The 21,777-nt window shown below is 43.2% G+C and overlaps 1 protein-coding gene across 2 annotated transcripts in view; it reads right to left on the minus strand.

Moving 5' to 3' along the window:
- Window positions 1-7,693: 7,693 nt before the first annotated feature.
- The window catches only part of DIPK2B (divergent protein kinase domain 2B), a 119,476-nt gene continuing 105,392 nt past the window's right edge, over window positions 7,694-21,777 (minus strand). The window contains exons 3-5 of one of the 2 annotated variants that reach the window (XM_063957346.1): window positions 15,810-15,983; window positions 8,931-9,219; window positions 7,694-8,062 (exon numbers count right to left, since the gene is read on the minus strand). In XM_063957346.1, coding sequence (XP_063813416.1) covers window positions 7,725-8,062; window positions 8,931-9,219; window positions 15,810-15,983 — 801 coding nt within the window. In that variant the 3' untranslated portion in view covers window positions 7,694-7,724. The other variant, XM_063957347.1, reaches the window with a different exon arrangement.

Consider the following 21,777-nt stretch of genomic DNA (forward strand, 5'->3'; position numbering starts at 1 on the left):
ATGAGCTAAATCTGTTTGATGCAGAATGTTCATTTTGTAGACCAGGCATACCCAACTTCGATCCTCAAGGCACACTAACAGTGCAGGTTTTAGTGATATCCAGGCCTCTGCACAGGGGGTTAAATCAAAAGTAACTGAGGTATTATTTAAGTCACCTGTGCCTTGAGGGCTGAGGTTGGAAATGCCTGTTGTAGACTCTCTACCTTAAGGTGTGTACACACGATGAGATCCTTGCTATGTCCGATTTTGACTTTGCGATTTCCCTTGAACTCCCCCATAGATTTTTATCGCCCAGATAGCACAAATTTTGGCTATGTACCATTTGACTAAGTGCCAATTTTGACTATACTTTGTACTAGATAGTACACTATATAATCAAGATTGACTTGCCTGCAGTCTATCTAGCCTTGCTATACCGACCCCACGGGAGTGCGCATTGGGATTGAATCTGTATCACAAGCTGCCTAACACCTTGAGATGTGCACTAACTTTCCTTAAGATTCTGACTACATAGTCAAAATCTTAAAGATTTATCTCACCGTGTGTACACACCTTTACAACCTATACCACAGGTTCTCAAACTCGGTCCTCAGAATCCCAAACAGTTCCCGTTTTCCAGGTCTCCTCGCAGAATCACAAGTGGAATAATTGGCTTCACCTGTGAATCGTTTAAAATGTAGCAGTGAGTAAAGAATGCACCTGCTATGTGATCTGGAAAACGTGAGCTGTGTGGGGTACCTATTGCACTGTCACATCAAAATACCTGAGGTTTGCTATCCTAAACCAAAACTATCAGTTGTAAGCTCTGCCATTTGGCCTGGCTACAGCGCCCATAATATTTACAAAAGTTATGTCAGTTATGGTGGCACACTTGCGCCGTCAGGATACTTCCTTATCTGGATGACATACTGCTCCTGGCCAGTTCACAGGAGGTATTGCACAGCAAATTACAACCAACGATAGCCTTCCTTCAAAGTCATGGTTGGCTTATTAACTAGAAAAAGTCCTCACTCATACCGTCCCAAAGGATGGTACATCTGGGAGCCCTGCTAGACTATCTAAATCAACGACTGTCTCTACCAATGAACAAATATCGAAACTAAGGGACAAAAAACAGAGGTTCCTTTGCCATCTTCAGGTGTCAATTCACTCGGCCATGCAAGAACTCAGCCTGATGGTATCTACATTTGACATCTTGCCCTTTACAAAGGTTGATTCTAGCCAAATGGAATGGAAAACCTCATCAGAACAAACGGCAGATAATAATGCTGGTGGTTAGCCTATCATTAACTTGGTGGCTCCACATCAATCACCTAGACATGGGTTGCCCCTTCTGGATCCCGAATTGGGTGCTTCTCATTACAGATGCCAGCCTTCATGGTTGGGGAGCTGTAACCGAGCAAAACTTATTTCAAGGAAGATGGAGCCTGGTAGAGTCTCAGTTACCAATCAATGCACTGGAGATGAGGGCAGTATACAAAGCATTGACACTGGCATGCAGCATTCTCTAAGGCAGGCCTGTGCAAATTCAATCTGACAATGCCACAACAGTGTCATATCAATCACCAAGGCAGCACTCGTAGCAAAAGTGCAATGCAAGAGGCAGCCAAAATACTAAAGTGGGCCGAACGTCACCTTCCTGCCATATCAGCCGTGTTCATACAGACCTGCTCAACTGGGAAGCAGACTTCCTCAGTCGTCAAGATGTGCAAACAGGCGAATGGGTTCTCCACCCAGAAGTGTTCTAAGTGTTCCAACTACTAGTGGACAGGTGGGGGCATCATGTCACAACCGCATTATATAGATCTAGGTCACAGGATATGCAAGCAGCTTTTGTAGATGCTCTAGAAGTACAATGGACCTTTCATCTACCATACATATTTCCCCCAATATCCCTTCTGCCAAGGGTAATAAAGAAATTAGGAGGAAACAAGAAGGCGGAAACCTCGCAAGTGTGGCCCAGACGGCACTGGTTCTCCAACCTACAGGGCCTTTCAGTAGGGCAACCCTTTCAACTTCCTCAGTGACAGGACCTTCCATTTCAAGGGCCATGTCTACATCCGAACCTGAACGTCTGTCTTTGATGGCGTGGCTCTTGAATCATCCATTTTAAGAGTAAAGGGATTTTCAATCTCTGTTATTCAAACGATGCTTAAGGCATGCAAGCCTGCTTCAGCATGTATAGAGTATGGCATACCTATCAAGAATACTGTTTTTTCTTCAAAGAGGATTAAATCTAGGTTTATGCCTTACTTCTCTGAAAGTACACATTTCTGCCCTATCAGTATGGTTTCAGAGAAAAATTGCTACACTACTGGATATACATACTTTTTTTTTCAAGGGGTCATATGTGTACAACCTCCATATGTACCCCCAGTAGCTCCATGGGATCTCTCTGTAGTATTGGAGGCACTTCAAGAGCCCCCTTTTGAACCCTTACAGTCAGTGGACCTCAATATTTTTGCTGGCTATTGCATCTGCCAGGAGGGTGTCAAACTTAGGAGCTCTCTCCTGTCATCCACCTTTCCTGATTTTTCATCATGATGGGTCTGTTCTTCGGACTAGGCCTGGATACCTTCCTAACGTGGTCTCTAGGCTTCACCTTAATCAGGAAATTATAGTCCCGGCTTTTGTCTCACCAGATCTTTCAGCAAAAGAACGGTCTTTGAATGTAGTACGTGCCCTATGTATCTACATAGACCGAACCAGTTCTATCAGAAGATTCGACTCTCTATTCATACTTCATGGATTTCACAAGCGTGACTGTCCAGCTAACAAACAGACGCTAGCCAGATGGATTAGAATGGTTATTGCATAAGCATACAATCAAGCTGATTTGCCTGTCCCAACGTCCATTTCTGCCCATGCTACTAGATCTATTGGTCCCTCACAGGCGGCACTCAGTGTGGCATCTCCTTAGCAATTATGTGAGGCCGCTACGTGGTCTTCCATTCACACATTTCTAAAATTCTACTCATTTGATACCTTTGCATCCCAGGATGCTTCCTTTGTACGCAGGATTCTGTTATCCTCCCAGGCCCGCCCCCTCCGTTAAAAATACTGCTTTAGGACATCCCCAATGTTCTCCGTGGGGAGCCCTATGAATCCAGAAGAAGAAAATTAGAGTTATGGCAGACTTACCTTTGTTAACTCTCTTTCTTCGAGGTTCATAGGGTCCACAGGGCACCCACCCTGATGCACCTGGCCTCTCTGGGTTTTTGTAGGATTAGTCACTGGTTTCATTCTCCTGTCTGCGAGAATTTGTTCTTATGTGTACAATATCTTTCTTTCTCTTATCTACTTCCTGCTTTAGGCTTGTTAACAAAACGGACCTGCCTGAGCATGGAGGCGGGGTTATAGGGGAGAGAAGCTGAGCATTCTGGGATACGCTGAAAGCTTAACTGTTTGGTACCTGGACTCAAATCCACCACCTACAACCACAATGTTCTCCCTGTGGACCCTATGAACCCCAAAGAGAGAGAGTTAACAAAGGTAAGTCTCTCATAACTCTCGTTTTTGGGTATAGCCCACAAATGTTAGATAGTGTTATTTTTACACTTCAATTAAGATTTCAGTTTGGATACGACGCACCCAAATCTAAATCTCTCTGCACATGTTACATCTACCCCACCTGCAGTGCAACACGGTTTTGCCCGGATGGCGGTCATTAGGTAGGCATGAGTTCAGTCGACCACATTTGGTCAACATGCATTAAGTCAACATGATCCCTAGGTCAACATGGTCGTTAGGTCGACATGGAAAAAGGTCGACATGCGTTTTTCACAATTTTTTTCATTTTTTGATCTTTTTCATGCCTAACGATCCATGTGAACTACAATTGGGAATGGTAACCTGTGCCAAGCACTGCGGTAGTGGAGCGAGGCACCGTTCTGAAGCATGGCGAGTGGTCACAGTGCACTAATTGGGGTTCACCATCACTTTTCAAAGAAAACTACATCAAAAAAGGTAAATAAAACCCTCACGTTGACCTATTTCATGTCGACCTAATGCATGTCGACCAAACGTGGTCGACCTAACTCATGTCGACCTAATGAACCACACCCGTTTTGCCCAGGCGCACAGATACTAGCTTTTTTTTTTTTTGCTTAACTTCCAAATCAGAGTAAGGCCCATAGGGGTCTATTTACTAAGCCTTGGATGAAGATAAAGTGGATGGAGATAAAGTACCAGTCAATCAGCTCCTAACTGTCATTTTTCAAACTCAGCCTGTGACATGGCAGTTAGACAGTGATTGGCTGGTACTTTATCTCCATCCAAGGCTTAGTAAATAGAGCCCATAGTCTGTTGCCGCTCATGTATCAAGCTCAGTTGCTGCTTGTCTGGGTCCTGCTTGGAAAAATGGATAGGAATATGAAATATAGAAAGCATAGCCCGCCAAAGACGTCAATCTCCCCACCAGTCCCACTGTTAAGTTAATAGCACCAGCATTCAGCCTCAGAATCATCAGACAAATCTAGTATTCATATTTAATAAAAACTTCTATATTCCGCAATTACCTTAAACATTAAATTAATAATATTCACATTTAACACCTTCGCTGCGGATTATGAGTGGGGCTTGTTCTCTGGATGTACAGTAAGTCTGCAGTGAACAAGATCCAATAGCAAAAATCTAACTTACCTACATCCCCCCAACCTAATGATCAGTGGGGACTCCGGCAGCCGACAGGTCAGATAAGGAAGTGAGGTAGGCATGTGGATGTGCACCTGAGTAACTTTTGGGGGGAAAAGGAAGATTAATGAAAATGAGAGTTAGAGAGTTAGAGTAAGTGCCTCTAACCCCACCACCTACAAAAAAGGGGGGTTCCAGACATTAACCCCCTGGCACTACAGAAATTGTTGTGGTCCAGGTATGGGGGAAAATCTTCCCTAACCTGACTACAAATAGTGGAGGGAGCACCCATTTTAGAAAGAGGGGGTATCCCTCTTTCAAATGTTTGGGCCCTTCGTATTTATTGCCTGGTGATCACTTGTGCTGTGGGATTGTTCTGTACTTCTTATATTTCCTAGACTGCATACAGCTTTCCTGCGACCAGACAGCAGAGGTCCTGCTGCATTATAAGTATCAGACAGGCAGCATTATAGTCAATGCTATATACTGACTACAGAACAAATCTATAGAAAAAAACCTATTAATTATTTCATACATGATTAAAAAAACATGTATGAGTTCCATATAGGAGCTCATAAAAAAATATACTGTACCTATAGAATATGATCATATGCATAAAAATGAACCCATAGGTACTGTATAAAATGGTGCAATTATCACTAATATTACGTTTAGGTGTATACTCTGGCTAGTAAAAAGCTGTGAATATTACTAACGCTTCATGCATGCACAGTGAGGGCCTGATTCAGAGAGATACGCAACTGAGTGATTATCGGCAGACTGCACATGTGCTGCGTTTGCATTGCGCATGCATCAAGGTGCCGCTGCGTACCTGCACGTAATGTGGATTCCTTCTCAAAGCAATCAACAGGAATTGACTGGGGGAGGTCACATGGTGTTATAGGGGAGTGGTTGTTAATACACAGGTATGTCATGGCCGTTTTCGGGGCATGTTTCTGACATCCGCTGCGTGCTTTAACGTACAAACACATGGCACCTGCGGGACTATTGCCGGGTCCAGTCAGCGTAGCCATAGGTCTTCCCTTCTGCCCAATGTTCCTTGTTCTTGAGTATGTGTACGCAATTGGGAATGACTTCGGGTAGCTCCAGTTGGCGCTGCTTTTCATTTCTATGGCCGCTTTACTTGCTGATATCTGCAGTTGTGTTGTGTATTTCTCTGACTCTGGCCCTGAGACTAAAATTAAAATGAATATCTCACTTTAACAGTCCACGGTGTGGCATTTTGTGTTGCTATGCAGTTCTCAATTAAACAAAAATTCCATAGTGCAATTTGTTATTACTTATTAGACACCAACTGAAAGTATTTCTTAATTATAGATTATTTTTCTTAAATACGCTGTTCAGACCTCCATGTTAAAATAAAGGTTATTTCTACAATCATTAAAAAATTTCATAGAGCAACACCATCAGGACAGAGATTAACTAAAAAATAAAATGCAGTTACTATCTCCGAAATATAGAATGGTGCAGTATTTCAAAGCGCATACTGCTCCAAAAATCTTTCAGATTCCACTTGCTGGACAGTCACCTAGGTTTGCCTAATGGTAGTGCTGGGTCTCGTGTATGTGTCAGTCACTCACTACTTATATCATTTTTTACAAGATAACATGTAATCTATGATAGTCGAGGATGGTCTGTCCCATCTCCTTCATGTGCAGTGTCTGCCAATGGCTGGCTCCCTCCCACCTCAGCAATGTAGACTGAACAGATCATGAAGAGAGTGCAGGAAGCCCAGTAAGTATAGCAAGAAGGAGCATCTTCAGGCTGAGGTGACCTGAAATATGCCGTGTCCATTTCAGCAATCAATGATTCAGGATTGTCTGCAAGAGTATAGGTGTGTACACACGGTGAGATAAATCTGTAAGATTTTGGCCCAGATGCATCATCGTTTGGAAAGTGATAAATTGGACAGTGAAAAAGTACCAGCCAATCAGCTCCTAACTTCCATGTCACAGGCTGTGTTTGAAAAATGGCAGTTAGGAGCTGATTGGCTGGTACTTTTTCTCTCTCCATTTTATCACTTTCTAAGCGATGATGCATCTGGCCCTTTGACTATATAGTCAAAATCTTATGATAATTTAGTGCACATCTCAAGGTGTTAGGCTGCTTGCGATACAGATTTGATCCCGATGCGCACTCCCGTGGGATCGGTATCGTAAGGCTAGATAGACTGTGCAATCATGTCAATCTTGACTATCTAGTAGAAAATATAGTCAAAATTGGCACTTAGTCAAAATCGTACATAGACAAAATCTCAAGCACAGATAGTCAAAATCTGTACTATCTGGGCTGTGGGGGAGTTCAAGAGAAATCGCATAGTCAGCATCGGGCATAGCAAGGATCCGGTGAGCTGAGTCTGTAAGATTTTGATTATATAGTCAAAATCTTAAGGAAAGTTAGTGCACATCTCAAGGTGTTTGGCAGCTTGCGTTACCGATTCGATCCTGATGCGCCCTCGGTATCGCAAAGCTAGATAGAATGTGCAGGCAAGTCAATCTTGACTATCTAGTGTACTATCTAGTACAAAGTATAGTCAAATTTGGCACTTAGTCAAAATCGTACATAGACAAAATCTCAAGCAAAATCTGTGCTATCAGTGCTATCTGGGCTCTGGGGGAGTTCAAGGGAAATCACATAATCAAAATCAGGCTTAGCAAGGATCTCACCATGTGTACACACCTTTACTGTGGAGAACTGGAAGAGGAGGTACTGTTCTAAGAATTGTCTCAGATGGGTTGGGGCTGTGAGACTGGCGGTGGTGATCCCAGGGGTCAGCATACCGACGCCAGGATCCCAACCGCAGAATGCCGTTGGGTTGGGGGGGTGCGAGCGCAACCGAGCCCCACAGGTTCTATTCCCACTCTATGGACGTCGTGGACACCCATGAGTGGTAATAGTCAGTTAGTCGGCATGCCAACTGTCGGGCATTTGATCGCTTGTGATCCCGGATCCCGTCTAAGATGTACATACCTGGTGCTGTGACAAAGCACTGTTTTCTTGCTGTAAGCTGATCAATAATTATGCCAAATAGTGACACAGATTTAATATTCACACATTCCTATACCATGTGTTTAATGGTTATTATATTTGCAATCTGGATATCTGTAGGCAAATCGGGCATCACATGTTCGCCATGGACTCAAGATCTGTAGTAGTTCATTGATTATTTTGCGTGCCTCCAGGTCACTAAGGAGATTGTCCGAGCAGATGCTTAGATAGTTGTCTATTTTCTGTTGAGTGGAATGTGGAAATGTTCCTGATATCAGGTAAGGCAGAAGAGCCTTACACACCAGTATAAGATTCTGGCTCTCACTGACATTACTGCAAGATGGAAATATAGGAGGACATTCAGAAGATAGGCAGCTGAAGATATCAGTTTGTTCATTCTTCCTGTCATTGTTTGTTTCTCCTGAGACAAAAATGTGAAAATACAACAGTTTAATGAGAGGCAGAAAATTGATGATGATACTTCCAGAGTAGCAGACATAATCCAAAACAAAGAAAAGGTACAGGATCAAAGCTTATATGAATATGAAGGTTTTGTATACTTGATATTTTGGTGCCTGATTCAGAGATGTACGTGAAATACGCTAATGATGTAGGATCCATCTTACTACTGCCGACATCTCAGATCAGATGCTTGTGTCCAAAGACCCAGTGTCGGATCACCATTGGTCGAAGTATTGTCTATCTGAATATCCCTAGAGTTACACAGAATGGCCGTTACATCTCTGCCGCTGAGGCCAGTAAATCTGCAGTGAAAGACTCCATCACTGGCCTCGGCACTCCCACAAAATGGAGACAACATGCCTCTGTATTGTGAAACAGTCCGCATCTCCTCCCCTAAATGGCCTCAGCTAGTCAAGCAGACTGTGGAATCTAGGGCTCTGTGACTGGAGTTGCAATGTAATTGTACTACATGTGCACTGGGGCTCTGGTGCATGTGCAGTCCCGTAAACAGTCAATTTCAACCATATAGGGACTGCATACGGGACTGAATCAGCCCATTAATACTTAAAGATTCCTAATATGGTAATGACTTCGCTATGTTCCACATATGAATTTAAAGAATTATTCTTTTACCATTTTTACAAATAGAAATAGAAGGCCCCACACCAGGTATTTTTCTTCTTGTTTGGAATGATGAGGTTACTCTGTAGCGGTGTGAACATAAGTGCACCTATGAATGATAGAGTGAGCAAACCTAGATGGATGTGTTATTATTGTGCATTAACATAAACATTGGAAGTAGATCATTAACTTAACAGAGTGCTTACCTTGCTGCATGTCGATAATGCCAAGCTTGCTAGTATCTCTTATGAACAAACGACCATCGCTTACTGTTCCAAAAGTACCACCATCAATATGGGTAAAATAAAAGAAATAATTAAAGTCGTTGTTACTCAAGTAATGAATGATTTGGACAAGCTGATACGCTAGATCGGCTGCTATGTCAGGAGCAGAACCGTTGAAGGAAGTCAGTGGTTGGGTACTTGTACTCACAAACAGTCGTCCACAGGAACCTAAGTACTTTGGGAAAGGCCATCCCTCTGCTCCAGGGAAAATCTAAGACATCAATGAACACATGACCCCAGTGAATGAAAGGCTGTGCTTAAATATCATCTATAACATTGTTTTATTTTTATTGATGCAGCTTCTTGAAATGATAAAACCATTGCTAGGAAATATCTGGCTTTAAAGTTCTTAAAAATATTCCCCTTTGTTCTATAATAACATTAAAAGGAAATGCTGGGAAATTGAATTAAACACTAAGCTCCAAAAAGAAACAGATTAAGCTAAGGCGATTTACTAATTACTAATTGTAACCTAGCTTAATGCCGGTCAGTGAGGTTTGCTGACAGATGTTACTCTTGGGCAGCATGGGCCAATCATGTTTAGTTAAAATATGGACTAGTAAATGATATAATTGTGAATGACAACAGGTCAGAATACTGAACAACTGCATTATGCTAGATGTGCTAAACCCCCTTATGTGTACTATATACATCTGTTCCAATGATCAAGCTCTTCTTACACTGCAAGGTCTAATGAGTTATTGGTCATTTTCTCCCTTTATATCCTCAGCACATGTTTGCCATGCAAATTCTACATAGACAAGTTATATTCAGTCACATGGTACTGCTTGCTTCTAGCCATAAGGTATGTACTGCGCTTCAGGTCCACTCTGAGGCACCGTATTTACTTATACTCTGTGGGCATGATTCTGAGTTAGCAGAAATTAAAAAAAAAAAAAAAAAAAGAGACAAAAAAGAGCAATTTGGACCTAGAAAAAAAAATCATGCAGCAATGTAAAGAGTGCAAATGCATTTATATATTTGCATGCAGGGAAAATACTGGCTTTGTTGGCATGAAGCAAACAGATGCTGGGCAGCTTTGTTTTACACTGAAACTTAGATACAAGCTAGGACACACCCCTTCCTAACTATAAATCTCTCTGTACATGTTAAATCTGCCCCACCTGCAGTGCAACTTTGTTTTGGAAAGGAGCAAATTGCTCCCTTTTTTGTGCACAATGCACACCTTTTGTTTTAGTTAAATTTTGATCATCAGTACCCATAAATAAATATATATAATTTGCAACCAGTGGCGGCTGCTGTCTGTGAGCTGCAGTGCAGACCACACATAGCATTTGGTGGGAATACATATCTTTTACCGGCGCCTGGGATCCTGGCGCCGGTATGCCGACACCAGTATGCCGACAGCAGGGTGAGTGCAGGAAAGCCCCTTGCAGGCTTGCTGTGCTTGCCACGCTGCAGGCACGGTTATATTCTCCCTCTATGGGTGTCGGGGACACCCATAGAGGGTTAAAAGCTGTGGCGCCAGTATTCCGATGGCGGGATTTCACCGCTGGTTGGGATTCTGCCATCGGCATTGTGACTACCGGGATCCCGACAGGCGTTCTCATGATCGCCTCCTTATTAGATGGGTTACCGCATATAAACAATGCTGTATGTAATATATGTGCTGGCTGTCTGACCCTGGAGGTTGGGTATGAGATCCCATCGGACGGGAGCCCGGCGGTCAGAATACCGACGCCCACATCTTGATGTTGAAGATCCCGACATGGGTGAGTTAAGGCTTCTAACTCCCATCCCTAACCTCTTAACCCTCACTCCTTCCGGCAGCCTAACCCTAACCTTCCCCCTTAGTGCCTAACCCCGCCCCCCCAATATCACAGCCTAACCCTCCCCCTTTTGTACCTAACCCCCCCTGTGATGTTAGTGTATTAGAATGCTTAATATTTGTAGACACTCCCTTACTACTATGTGTAAGCCTGAAACTTCTGTGATGGTCCGTGGGACCAGGGGGATGCTGGGAAGTGGGTGGTCCAGTGTGTAGTGTGCCTGGAGTTGGTGATGGAATAAACAGCACAGCAGTGAACTCACATGTCTCTGTGTCCTTATGACTGGATTTACAAACATATGAACAAAACATGGTGTCAGAAGAAGTTTAACTTGGACTGCTAGTGCTCTCAGAGTGTGAAAGAATCTTGCAGAAGTCTGTAAGGCTGTGATACTCAGTGTCTGCAAAGCCTGCCGTGTGCTCCTATCTTCAAACAGTGAGTAACCATGGATAAACTAGCTCCTCCAACCGGCATGCTGATGTCTGGTAACTTGTCTGAAAACTGGAAAAGGTTTAATATATATCTTGCTGCATGTGGAGCTGATACAGAGGCTGACAAAACGAAGGCATCCATTTTCCTCCATGTGATAGGAGAGGATGTGCTGGACATTTATAATAGTTTTCAGTTTGCTGAGGGGCAGAATATGGTGCTATCTTCTATAATGCAAAAGTTTGAAGATTACTTTGTGCCAAGGAAAAATGTGACATATGAAAGATATAAATTTTTCACAAGTGATCAGAAGTCTGTAGATGGATTTGATCAGTATGTTACAGAGCTTCAATCACTCAGTAAAACCTGTGAGTTTGGTGATTTAAAGCATTCACTGATTAGAGATCGTATTGTCTGTGGAATACCTGATAATGGACTCAGACAGAGACTGCTGAGAGAGCAAGACCTAACACTAGACAAGGCAGTGACTATGTGTAGATCTGCAGAAATAACTAGATTTCAAGCCAAAACATTACACAAGGAAGTTGATGCTGCTGTCCATGTAGTGCAGAAAACAGAGCCACGCAAACCTCCATTCTCAAGAATGAAGCAGTCTAAGCCACAGTCTAATAAGGAAATGTGTAGTAGATGTGGAAATGCTCACAATCCTAAAATGTGCCTAGCTTATGGTAAAACCTGTATGAAATGTGGTAGACTTAATCGTTTTTCCAAATGCTGTAAAATGAAAAGTGAAACAACCAATGGGCATGCTGTTGAACAAACAGAGGAATTATTTGTGGATTGCATTGAACTTTGCAGTGCAGATAAGAAATAAGAGATTGTCATTCCCTTTAAGCTTGATACTGGCGCGCAGGTGAATTTAATATAATTTCAAGACTATAAGACTTTTAGAGTAAAACCTAAAATTCATCCAGCCAAAGTGAAAGTTACAGGGTACACTGGGGAGGAAATTCCTGTGAAAGGTACATGCCTAGTGACACTGAATATAAGGGACAACAGTTTAAAACATCTCTACTGATTGTGGATAAAAATGTGCAACCGATTCTAGGATTAAGTGCCTGTGAGAAACTAAGCTTGCTAAAGAAAGTTTTTATGGTGACATCACAAGTAGAAGATGACTGCAAATCGATGTTTACAGAATACAGAGACTTGTTTGAAGGTCTAGGTTGTTTGCCTGGAGAGCATAAAATAAATATAGACACGCAGGTTTCTTCAGTGATACACCCCTGTAGAAAAGTGCCATTTGTGCTGAGAGAAAAACTGAAACAAGAGTTAAATCGCATGGAAGCCTTGGGTGTATTACAGAAAGTTGATGAGCCTACTGAATGGGTAAGCTCCTTAGTAATTGTTGAAAAGAAAAATGGACAACTCAGAATATGTCTAGACTCCAGAGATTTAAACAAAGCTATTAAACGAGAACATTTCAAACTACCAACCAGAGATGAAATCATGTCACAATTTGCGGGAGCAAAATGGTTCAGTAAATTGGATGCATCTTCAGGATTCTGGCAAATGAAGCTAGATGAGGCCAGCTCAAAGCTTTGTACATTTAATACACCAGAAGGTCGATACAGATTTCTTCGACTACCATATGGAATATTGTCTGCTCCAGAAGTATATCACAGAAAGATGCACATGATTTTTGAACATATTCCAGGTTTTGAAACAATGATGGATGACATTATTGTCTGGGGATCTACAAAGGAAGAACATGATTCTAGATTGAGACAAGTAATGGAACTTGTCAAGAAAGTGAATCTAAAGCTAAACAAGGACAAATGTGAATTTGGAGTGAATACACTTACCTTTATGGGTGATGTGGTCTCGGATCAAGGTGTAAAACCAGACCCAAGGAAAATATCAGCCATAGTGAACATGGAACGTCCTAACCACAAAGACGACGTCAGAAGATTCCTAGGAATGATTACTTACTTAGGAAAGTTTATTTCTCAACTCTCTGAATGAACAGCCTCTCTTAGATGGTTGTTGGACAAAGATAACAAGTGGATGTGGTCACATGAACAAGAAGAAAGTTGGCAAAACTTGAAACAGATCATTACAGAGCAACCAGTGCTAAAATTCTTTGATCCTGCGAAAAGAATAAGAATTTCAGCAGATGCCTCGCAATTTGGCCTAGGCTCAGTGCTGTTACAAGAACATGAGGATACATGGCAACCAGTAATCTATGCATCAAGAACACTGACAAGTGCTGAAACAAGGTATGCTCAGATAGAAAAAGAACTTCTAGCGATCGCATATGCATGTGAGCGATTTCATCAGTTTGTGTATGGTCAAATATTTACAGTGGAAACTGACCACAAGCCATTGGTAGCTATTATGACTAAATCATTGCATGACTGTCCCATGAGAATTCAACGAATGCTTATCAGACTACAGAAATATGATGTACACTTGCTGTACTGTCCCGGCAAATACATGTACATTGCTGATACACTTTCTCGTGCTGTGGACAAAAGTGAAGGTTCCAAAAGTCTGATGGATGAAGAGATAGAAGCCTATGTTAATTTGATCATAGCTTCTCTACCAGTGTCACTTGCAAGACAAGAACAGATTAGGAAAGAAACTGAGACAGATGACACAATGAAAGTGTTGAAAGATATCATTCTGAAAGGTTGGCCAGCAGAAAAACATGCGTGCCCGCTGTCTATCCATGATTATTGGATGTACCGCAGTGACCTTACAGTTGTCGATGGTATTATTTACAAAGGCAACAGGTTTGTCATACCTGCACGACTAAGAAAAACTATGCTGTGCAAGATACATGAAGGCCACTTAGGAGAAGAAAAATGTAAGCGGAGAGCGCGTGAAGTTATGTATTGGCCAAGAATGAACCAAGACATAGCACAGACTACAGCTACATGTGAATTATGTCTTACGTATAGACCGAAACAACAAGTCGAACCACTGAGTCCTCACGCAGTGCCAGAGGGACCGTACCAGAAAGTTGGCGCAGATTTGTTTGATTGTAATGGGAAAACGTACATTGTCGTGACTGATTATTACTCTAACTACTCTGAGGTGAAGACACTACATACAACTACTAGTAAAGCTGTAATCAATTGCATGAAGTCAATCTTTGCAAGGTATGGTGTTCCTACGGAAGTGTTCACTGACAACGGTCCTCAGTTTTCCAGTGCTGAATTTAGACAATTTGCTGATGAGTGGGAATTTGTCCATACTACGTCAAGTCCCCACTATCCACGCTCAAATGGGTTGGTGGAAAGTTCAGTAAAAACTGTAAAGAGTCTCATGAAAAAAGCTCAAGAAGGTAAAGAAGATTTCTACAAAAGTCTTTTAATCTACCGCAGTACACCTTTACAGAATGGACTTTCTCCTGCACAAATGCTGATGTGAAGGAGGATTAGAGCAAATCTCCCGATACATGATGAACTGCTTAATACACATAACTCAGCGTTGGTCAGACTGAGTAAGGAAAGTCAACAGGCGAAACAGAAACTGTTCCATGACAGGCGAGCAAAAAGCTTATCTGATCTAAAATCGGGTGACCAAGTCCATCTCAGAGATCAAGAGAAAGGTATTTGGGTGCAGAAAGGTATTGTGCAAGCACAAGTAGCACCAAGATCTTATACTATACGTACAGAGCATGGAACGGAAGTAAGAAGAAATCAGGTGGATTTAAGATCTCAACCTAACCATAATGAAGACAACATGACTGAAGAATACCCTACATCTGACATGTATGATGATCCTGATAATGGTGAACCAACCACGATTCTAGAAAGGTCCAACATGGTCGATGAAACGCAGACTGTGTATGAAAGACCCAAAAGGGAAATACGCAGACCTGAGAGACTCATTGAAACGTGTTAGATGATGTTCTTAATATGACGTTGTTAATTGTTACATTTAAGCGTACAGGGCTTATCTTTAAAGAAAAGAGGATGTGATGTTAGTGTATTAGAATGCTTAATATTTGTAGACACTCCCTTACTACTATGTGTAAGCCTGAATCTTCAGTGATGGTCCCTCGGACCAGGGGGATGCTGGGTAGTGGGTGGTCCAGTGTGCAGTGTGCTTGGAGTTGGTGATGGAATAAACAGCACAGCAGTGAACTCACATGTCTCTGTGTCCTGATGACTGGATTTACAAACATATGAACAAAACCCCCCCCCTGTGGTTAGGCCTTATCCTAACCCCCCTCCTCACAGCCTAACCCTATCCATCCCGGCTATACTTACCTTCGGGATTCTGGGTGTCAGGGTTTCGGCATCGGAATCCTGACCTTTCTGGAATCCGGCATCAGTGTTCTGACAGCGGTCGGGATTCCGACAGTTGGGATCCAAGCCCGGAGATCAGCAGAGCTGTGTGTTTCATAGTCACTAGGGATGCAGCACTCAGTTTATCCTGCCTGTTTAAGCCCACTCCCACATTCCTGTGAAACTTGCCAATGGGAGTCTGGTAGCGGGCTTATACAGTAAAGCATTAAACTCAGTCTCGCTTCCTGCCTCATATGGGATGTGTCTCCTATAGAAAGGCACTTTAATGCTGTTTTCAGAACTAAAAGGCAGCTAAACATTACCTGTAAAACAATTGGATGCACATTAACAGAAAGTGTGTACAGCAGTCTCAGCTTGTCACGGTCTGTCAGGTGTGTCATATACACGCTACCAGCATCAAAAACCTCTGCATAGCGGCGGATTATTCTATCTAACAGGCGTTGGGAGGGGCAGCGAAGGAATTGAACAGGTAGGCCCTGAAAAATAAAAGAAAGTGGTTACATTTTTTTTTTTAAATACATGAAGCATAAACTTTCTAATATAAGTTTTCACTCATGCCTAGTGCTCACAGTGGCACAAAAGCAATAAATGGGAAAATATGTAGTTTAAATACATTTCTATTACCAGCACACAAATACCAAACTAATGAAACAATTGAATGTCCCCTCACATCACAAATATAAATCATAAAAGATGCTAAGAGGTTTATTGAATAATTTAGATGAAAAACATAAAATAGGAAATGAATAGGTTATAAAGGTTAATTAAAGTTATAGACCTAGCAAACAATACATTTTCATTAGCACCCACAAAAATAAGCACATCTGCAAATGGCTATGAGGGGTCATTCCGACCCGTTCGCACGCATTGGTTCTTCGCCGTGGTGTGGACGGGTCGGAACCGCGCATGCACGGCGCCCGAGCGTCGTTGCCCAGGCGTTTGTAGGGCGGTTGTCTGACGTCAATTCCGGGACCTTCATCGCTGGATCCATCGCACAGGGTAAGTAACTGCAGGGCTAGTCTTGTTCTGCACAAAACTTTTTTAGCATAGCAGGGCTGCACAAGTGATCACAGTCCTGCTATGCCAAAATACACCCCCCCCATACGCAGCGTCAAGTTGATCGCACGAGCAGCAAAAAGTTGCTACGTTCGTTCAACTTGGAATGACCACCCTATATCCCAAGAGTTGAATGTGGACGTTTCCTATGTACAGTATGAGCTCAGCAAAAAAACAGCATATTGTGTAAAATAGCACTGCATAGCTGCAGCCACAGACTTAAAATATATAAATTATTATGAAGCTATTAAACACAAACCCAATAGATTGAGTACAGCTCTGGTGGGCATGGAATGCATGCCCCAGAGTCACAGTGTGCATGTCCTGCGATGCTGCAGCCAGATTGACAAGCTGAGGCCATTTCAGAGTGGGGAAAATGGCTGTTTTAGAAATGGGACATGTCAGACCCATTACTGGTAATGCCAAGGTCAGTGTCTGCATCTTCCGATGCAGATGTACTGGCCTTGGCTGCAGAGTTCAGGCGCCCGTTCTTAGGCTTACTTAAGTGCCTGATGGCTGCCCGATGGCAGAGGCATCACAAGGGGGGTTGTGGGCCCCACCCTGGTGTCACCCTTACAGGGGGTGACACCAAAATGCTGGCTCCTCCTCAGTGATAGGAACCGGGTGCTGCAGTGTGACATTATCCTGTAGAGCCCGGCTCCTGTCACTACGAAGAGCTGGCAGTGCAGCCACAATCTATGGGGATACTGGGCACACTTCCAGAGTGATGTAACCGTGGAGGGGGCTTCACACATGGCCACACCCCCATAGTGATGGGAACAGGAGACTTCCGTGAGGCCCCATCACTTGTCAGATAAGCCCCGGACCATTTCAGCACTGCCCAATAGTGAATTGATGCTGGGTCTTTTGACCTCAGATTATTCCTGTGGAATTAGCTTATTTTCACATTGCTGCTGTCCAAAGATGCAGCAGAAATGTAAATAACGTACAACTTAGATTCAGGCTCTATGTCTACCTCACTTCCACCAAGCACTGCTGGTCTTTGTATACAAAACCCATTTCCCCACGTATACTACACAATCTTCCTGTACATAACTACCTGATCAACTTCCACCAGTCATCACTTCTAAAAAAAACAGTAATTCCTGTCTAGTACAGAGGTTCCCAAACTCGGCCCTCAAGGCACTATAACAGTCCAGATTTTAAGTATACCCATGCTTGACTACAGGTGACCTCCTAATTAGTACCTCATTCAATTTCATTTAACCATCTGTGTTCAGCCATGGATATGCTTAATTCATGGACTGTTAAGGTTCCTTGAGGACTGCGTTTGGGAACCACTGGCCTAGTAGACTCCCCCTTTAACAGACCTCTCTCTACCATCAGTCTTTACCTCTCCCTCCTCACTATACTCCTCAGTCACATCTACCATCACTGCAGAACTCCGCACCCTACTTCCTCCTGTAATTACTTCCTTACAGAACTGCATGCCACACTTACTCATGCTCCTTTCTGACATTCTGGGCTGCTGGGAATGATGCATTGCCGGAATGCAGTCATTAGGTCAACATTCACAATGTTGATAGTTATGATGATGACATTATTAAAAATGTCAACATGAAGCATGTCAACATCCTCAGAATGTCAAGTTTATAATGTCCACATTCGAAATGTCAGCATGCTGACATTATGGATAGGCTTCGGGAGAGGGTGGGGTTAGGGTTAGGCACTGTGGGGGAGGGTCTAGGGGTAAAGATTAGGGATAGGGGGAGAATATTTACCAACATTTGCCAGATGTTTGAGATGGAACTGCTCCACTTGTGATGGGACACGAAGGCCTCCACTGGAGATAAGGTAAGTGACCACTGGGCTACCATGTTTGTAGACATTCTGTCATGTTGACATCTCAGCACATAACGAATGACCTTTTATACAATATACCTCTGCCCATCAGGTGCTGTTAATGTCTGAGAGAGTAGCATAAATTCCTGAGAGTTTTCAGGCTGTTTTCCCAATATTCTGTGAGTCTCGCAGACAGTCTGGGAAGGCATGTAACTAACTAAGAACTATAACTAAGGGCTGCAGAGGCGGATTTAGACCTCGTGGGGCCCTAAGCAAGACACTGATTTGGGGCCCCCCTTCCTCAAACAATCCTCAGTGTGCCCCTCCTACCAAATGTAGTAGACAGGCCCGCGCTCATTATGCCGCCCTCCAGTCAGTGTATGCTCCCGAATATGCACCCCGCATGATTATAGCAGGTGATTGGTAGTTGTACTGGTGTATTTATTATTATTTATTACTAGTTATATATAAAGTGCACACATATTCCGCAGCGCTTTACAGAGAACATTTGGCCATTCACATCAGTCTCTGCCCAGTGGAGCTTACAGTCTATATTCCCTATCACACGTACATGCACACACATTCACGCTAGGGTTCATTTTGTTGGAAGCCAATTAACCTATCATTTTAGTTTTGGGTTGTGGGAGAAAACCAGAGTACCTGGAGGAAACGTGTGCAAATACGGGGAGAATATACAAACTCCACACATTTAGGGCCATGGTCGGAGTTGAACCCATGACCTGAGTGCTGTGAGGCTGTAATGCTAACAATTACACTATCCGTGCTTCCATTAAAATCACACTGTAGAAATTGCACACAGGCAGGTGCAGGCAACTGGCACCTGGTAGCTATCTAGTTACTGACAGCCTGCCGGGAGTATTCAGCCAGTCCAGCACTCTGACATTATCGGCGGAAATCAGAAATGCCTTCCCGACTCTATAATCAGTCGACGAGCTCCCTGGGACCCACTAGGCCCATGCGGCTGCTTTGGTTGCCTAATGGTAAAGCCGCTACTGCATAGTGGCAAATATGCTAATTTAATTGTCAGATCTCATATAACGGAGCCACAGTAAAGGCACTGACTGCAGGGTGCAATAATGGATATTATAAGGGATGGGGGATTTGCTACAATCAGTGGGGGGACACGTATATATAATGCAGGCACCTATACCTTATAATACTTATTATTACACCCAATTACATTAGTGTTGACTGCATTATATACTGTATGAGTGCCAATCCCCCTCCCTTACTGATTGTAGTAGCCTAGCAGGTCTCCCATCCATTATAATACCCATTATACCCATTATTATACCCATCCCCAGTGCCAGTTTTAGGTGCGGGCTAGCAGGCCCCTGTCCGCACCACCCACGGGGATGATCCTGGTAATGATTGGGCTTACTGTAATTGTCATCAGCGGTTGCTGTATCAGGCAGATGGCCAGGGACAACCGCATCTACAAGTCCTGAGGAGGAGACCTGCAGTTTTATGCTGCTGCCTCACTCCCGCCGAACCCCATCCCCGCCGGCACTGTCCCCCCCTCTGTTCAGCAGGACACGGGAAGCGGCTGGCTCTGGCTGAATGTATAAGCGGCATTTACAGCTAGCAGAGCCGGGAGGGTCCCAAGGCTCTACCTGGCATTACGTGCATAAAAGGGGGTCTACCTGGTGTAATGTGTATAAGGGGCTCTACCTGGCATGTATAAGGGGCACTACTGTATGGTGTAATGTGACTGACGGACACTACTACATGGATTAATGTGAACTGGTACTATTCTGTGGCCATGGCCCTTTCTCATGAAGCCATGCCCTTTATTTTTTACGCAATTTTGAATGGGGGTGCCATAATAAGCATTCGCCCCGGGTGCCACAAGGCCTAGAACTGGCAATGCAGTACCCCATTGATTGTATACACAGTAGTACTTAAAGTAGAGTATAACAGCATACTGATATATCACCAGTGTGTCAGTGTGTGCCCCAACCAGCCATGATTGTAGCAGGAGGATGTTAGACACTGTTCTTAAAATAACACTGCGCCCCCTCCCGCTGCCTGATTAGAATTTGAAGTAGGTGGATGTTATATAAAATGCAAAAATACTGTAATAAAGTACACTGGAAGACCTCTTGTTTTTTACTGTGCGCATCCCGTATCCTCTTTGCGCGTCTGACATCATATACACATGTGTCATGATGGGTCACATGCACAGTACCGCAAGACTGGAGACACAGGCATGCGCTGGAGCCGGCATCCAACAGCTGTCTAATCACTGACAGCCTTCTGGGAGTATTCAGCCAGCTCAGCTCTCTGACAATTTTGGCGGAGACTTGTCAGCGGGCCCTCTGGGACCAACAGGGCCCTAAGCAGCCGCTTTGGTTGACTTATGGTAAATCCTCCACTGCGTCCAGGGTAAGATCAGGCCACCAGGGTGGCGAGTTGTGGTGCCATTGCCAGTGTTTCCACACTCGCACCTCTTGCACGGTTGCATCCAATACGATTTGTCCCTATAAACCCAATTTACAAGCATAAAAAGTTGTGATTGTAATATTGATTCAACAGTCCAAAATATTAATTTAATACTTTCGATTGGAATGTATCAATAAAGTAATATTTCATTGTTTTTTAAAATGTGTTGCGCATTTTCTTAGTTCTACTTTATAATGCAATTTCCTTTAAGACTGAAAAACACATTTCTGTGAAGACTATCAGAAGTTCTCATCTTTAAAAACAAACAGCATCTAAAAATTGCATAAGATGCTACACACGCTGCATCTTTGCAAATGGAAAATATTGTCCTGTAACTGAAAACGATGCATGTTTTTTTGCTGTAAGGCGTGTACACTGTACACGTCCCCTTCGAAAGCATACATTAACAAATTCACTCAGAAATGTGGGAAAAGTCACAGTATTTCTCTTATTACATTAAAATGTGTTATGTATCATGTAGCTGTATCATAAATACAGCTTAGTTATTATGAAGTAATTAACCTGCAAAAATTAAAATCAATATTTTTTTACCATTGATTATGCCTTATATGCTCCATGGGGGTCATTCCGAGTTGTTCGCTCGTTGCCGATTTTCGCTATGTTGCGATTTGTTGATAACTGCGCATGGTATGCAGAGCGCATGCGCTAAGTAATTTAACACAAAACTTAGTAGATTTGCTGGTGTTCGAACGTCGATTTTCAGTCGCACTGCTGATCGGTGAATGATTGACAGGAAAGGGGCGTTTCTGGGTGGTAACTGAGCGTTTTCCGGAAGTGTGCTAAAAAACGGAGGCGTGTCAGGGAAAAACGCGGGAGTGTCTGGAGAAACGGGGGAGTGGCTGGCTGAACGCAGGGCGTGATTGTGACGTCAAACCAGGAACTAAACGGACTGAGCTGATTGCAATCTGTGAGTAGGTCTGGAGCTAC

Source organism: Pseudophryne corroboree, chromosome 2 (genome assembly GCF_028390025.1).
Source record: "Pseudophryne corroboree isolate aPseCor3 chromosome 2, aPseCor3.hap2, whole genome shotgun sequence".
NCBI lineage: Eukaryota > Metazoa > Chordata > Amphibia > Anura > Myobatrachidae > Pseudophryne > Pseudophryne corroboree.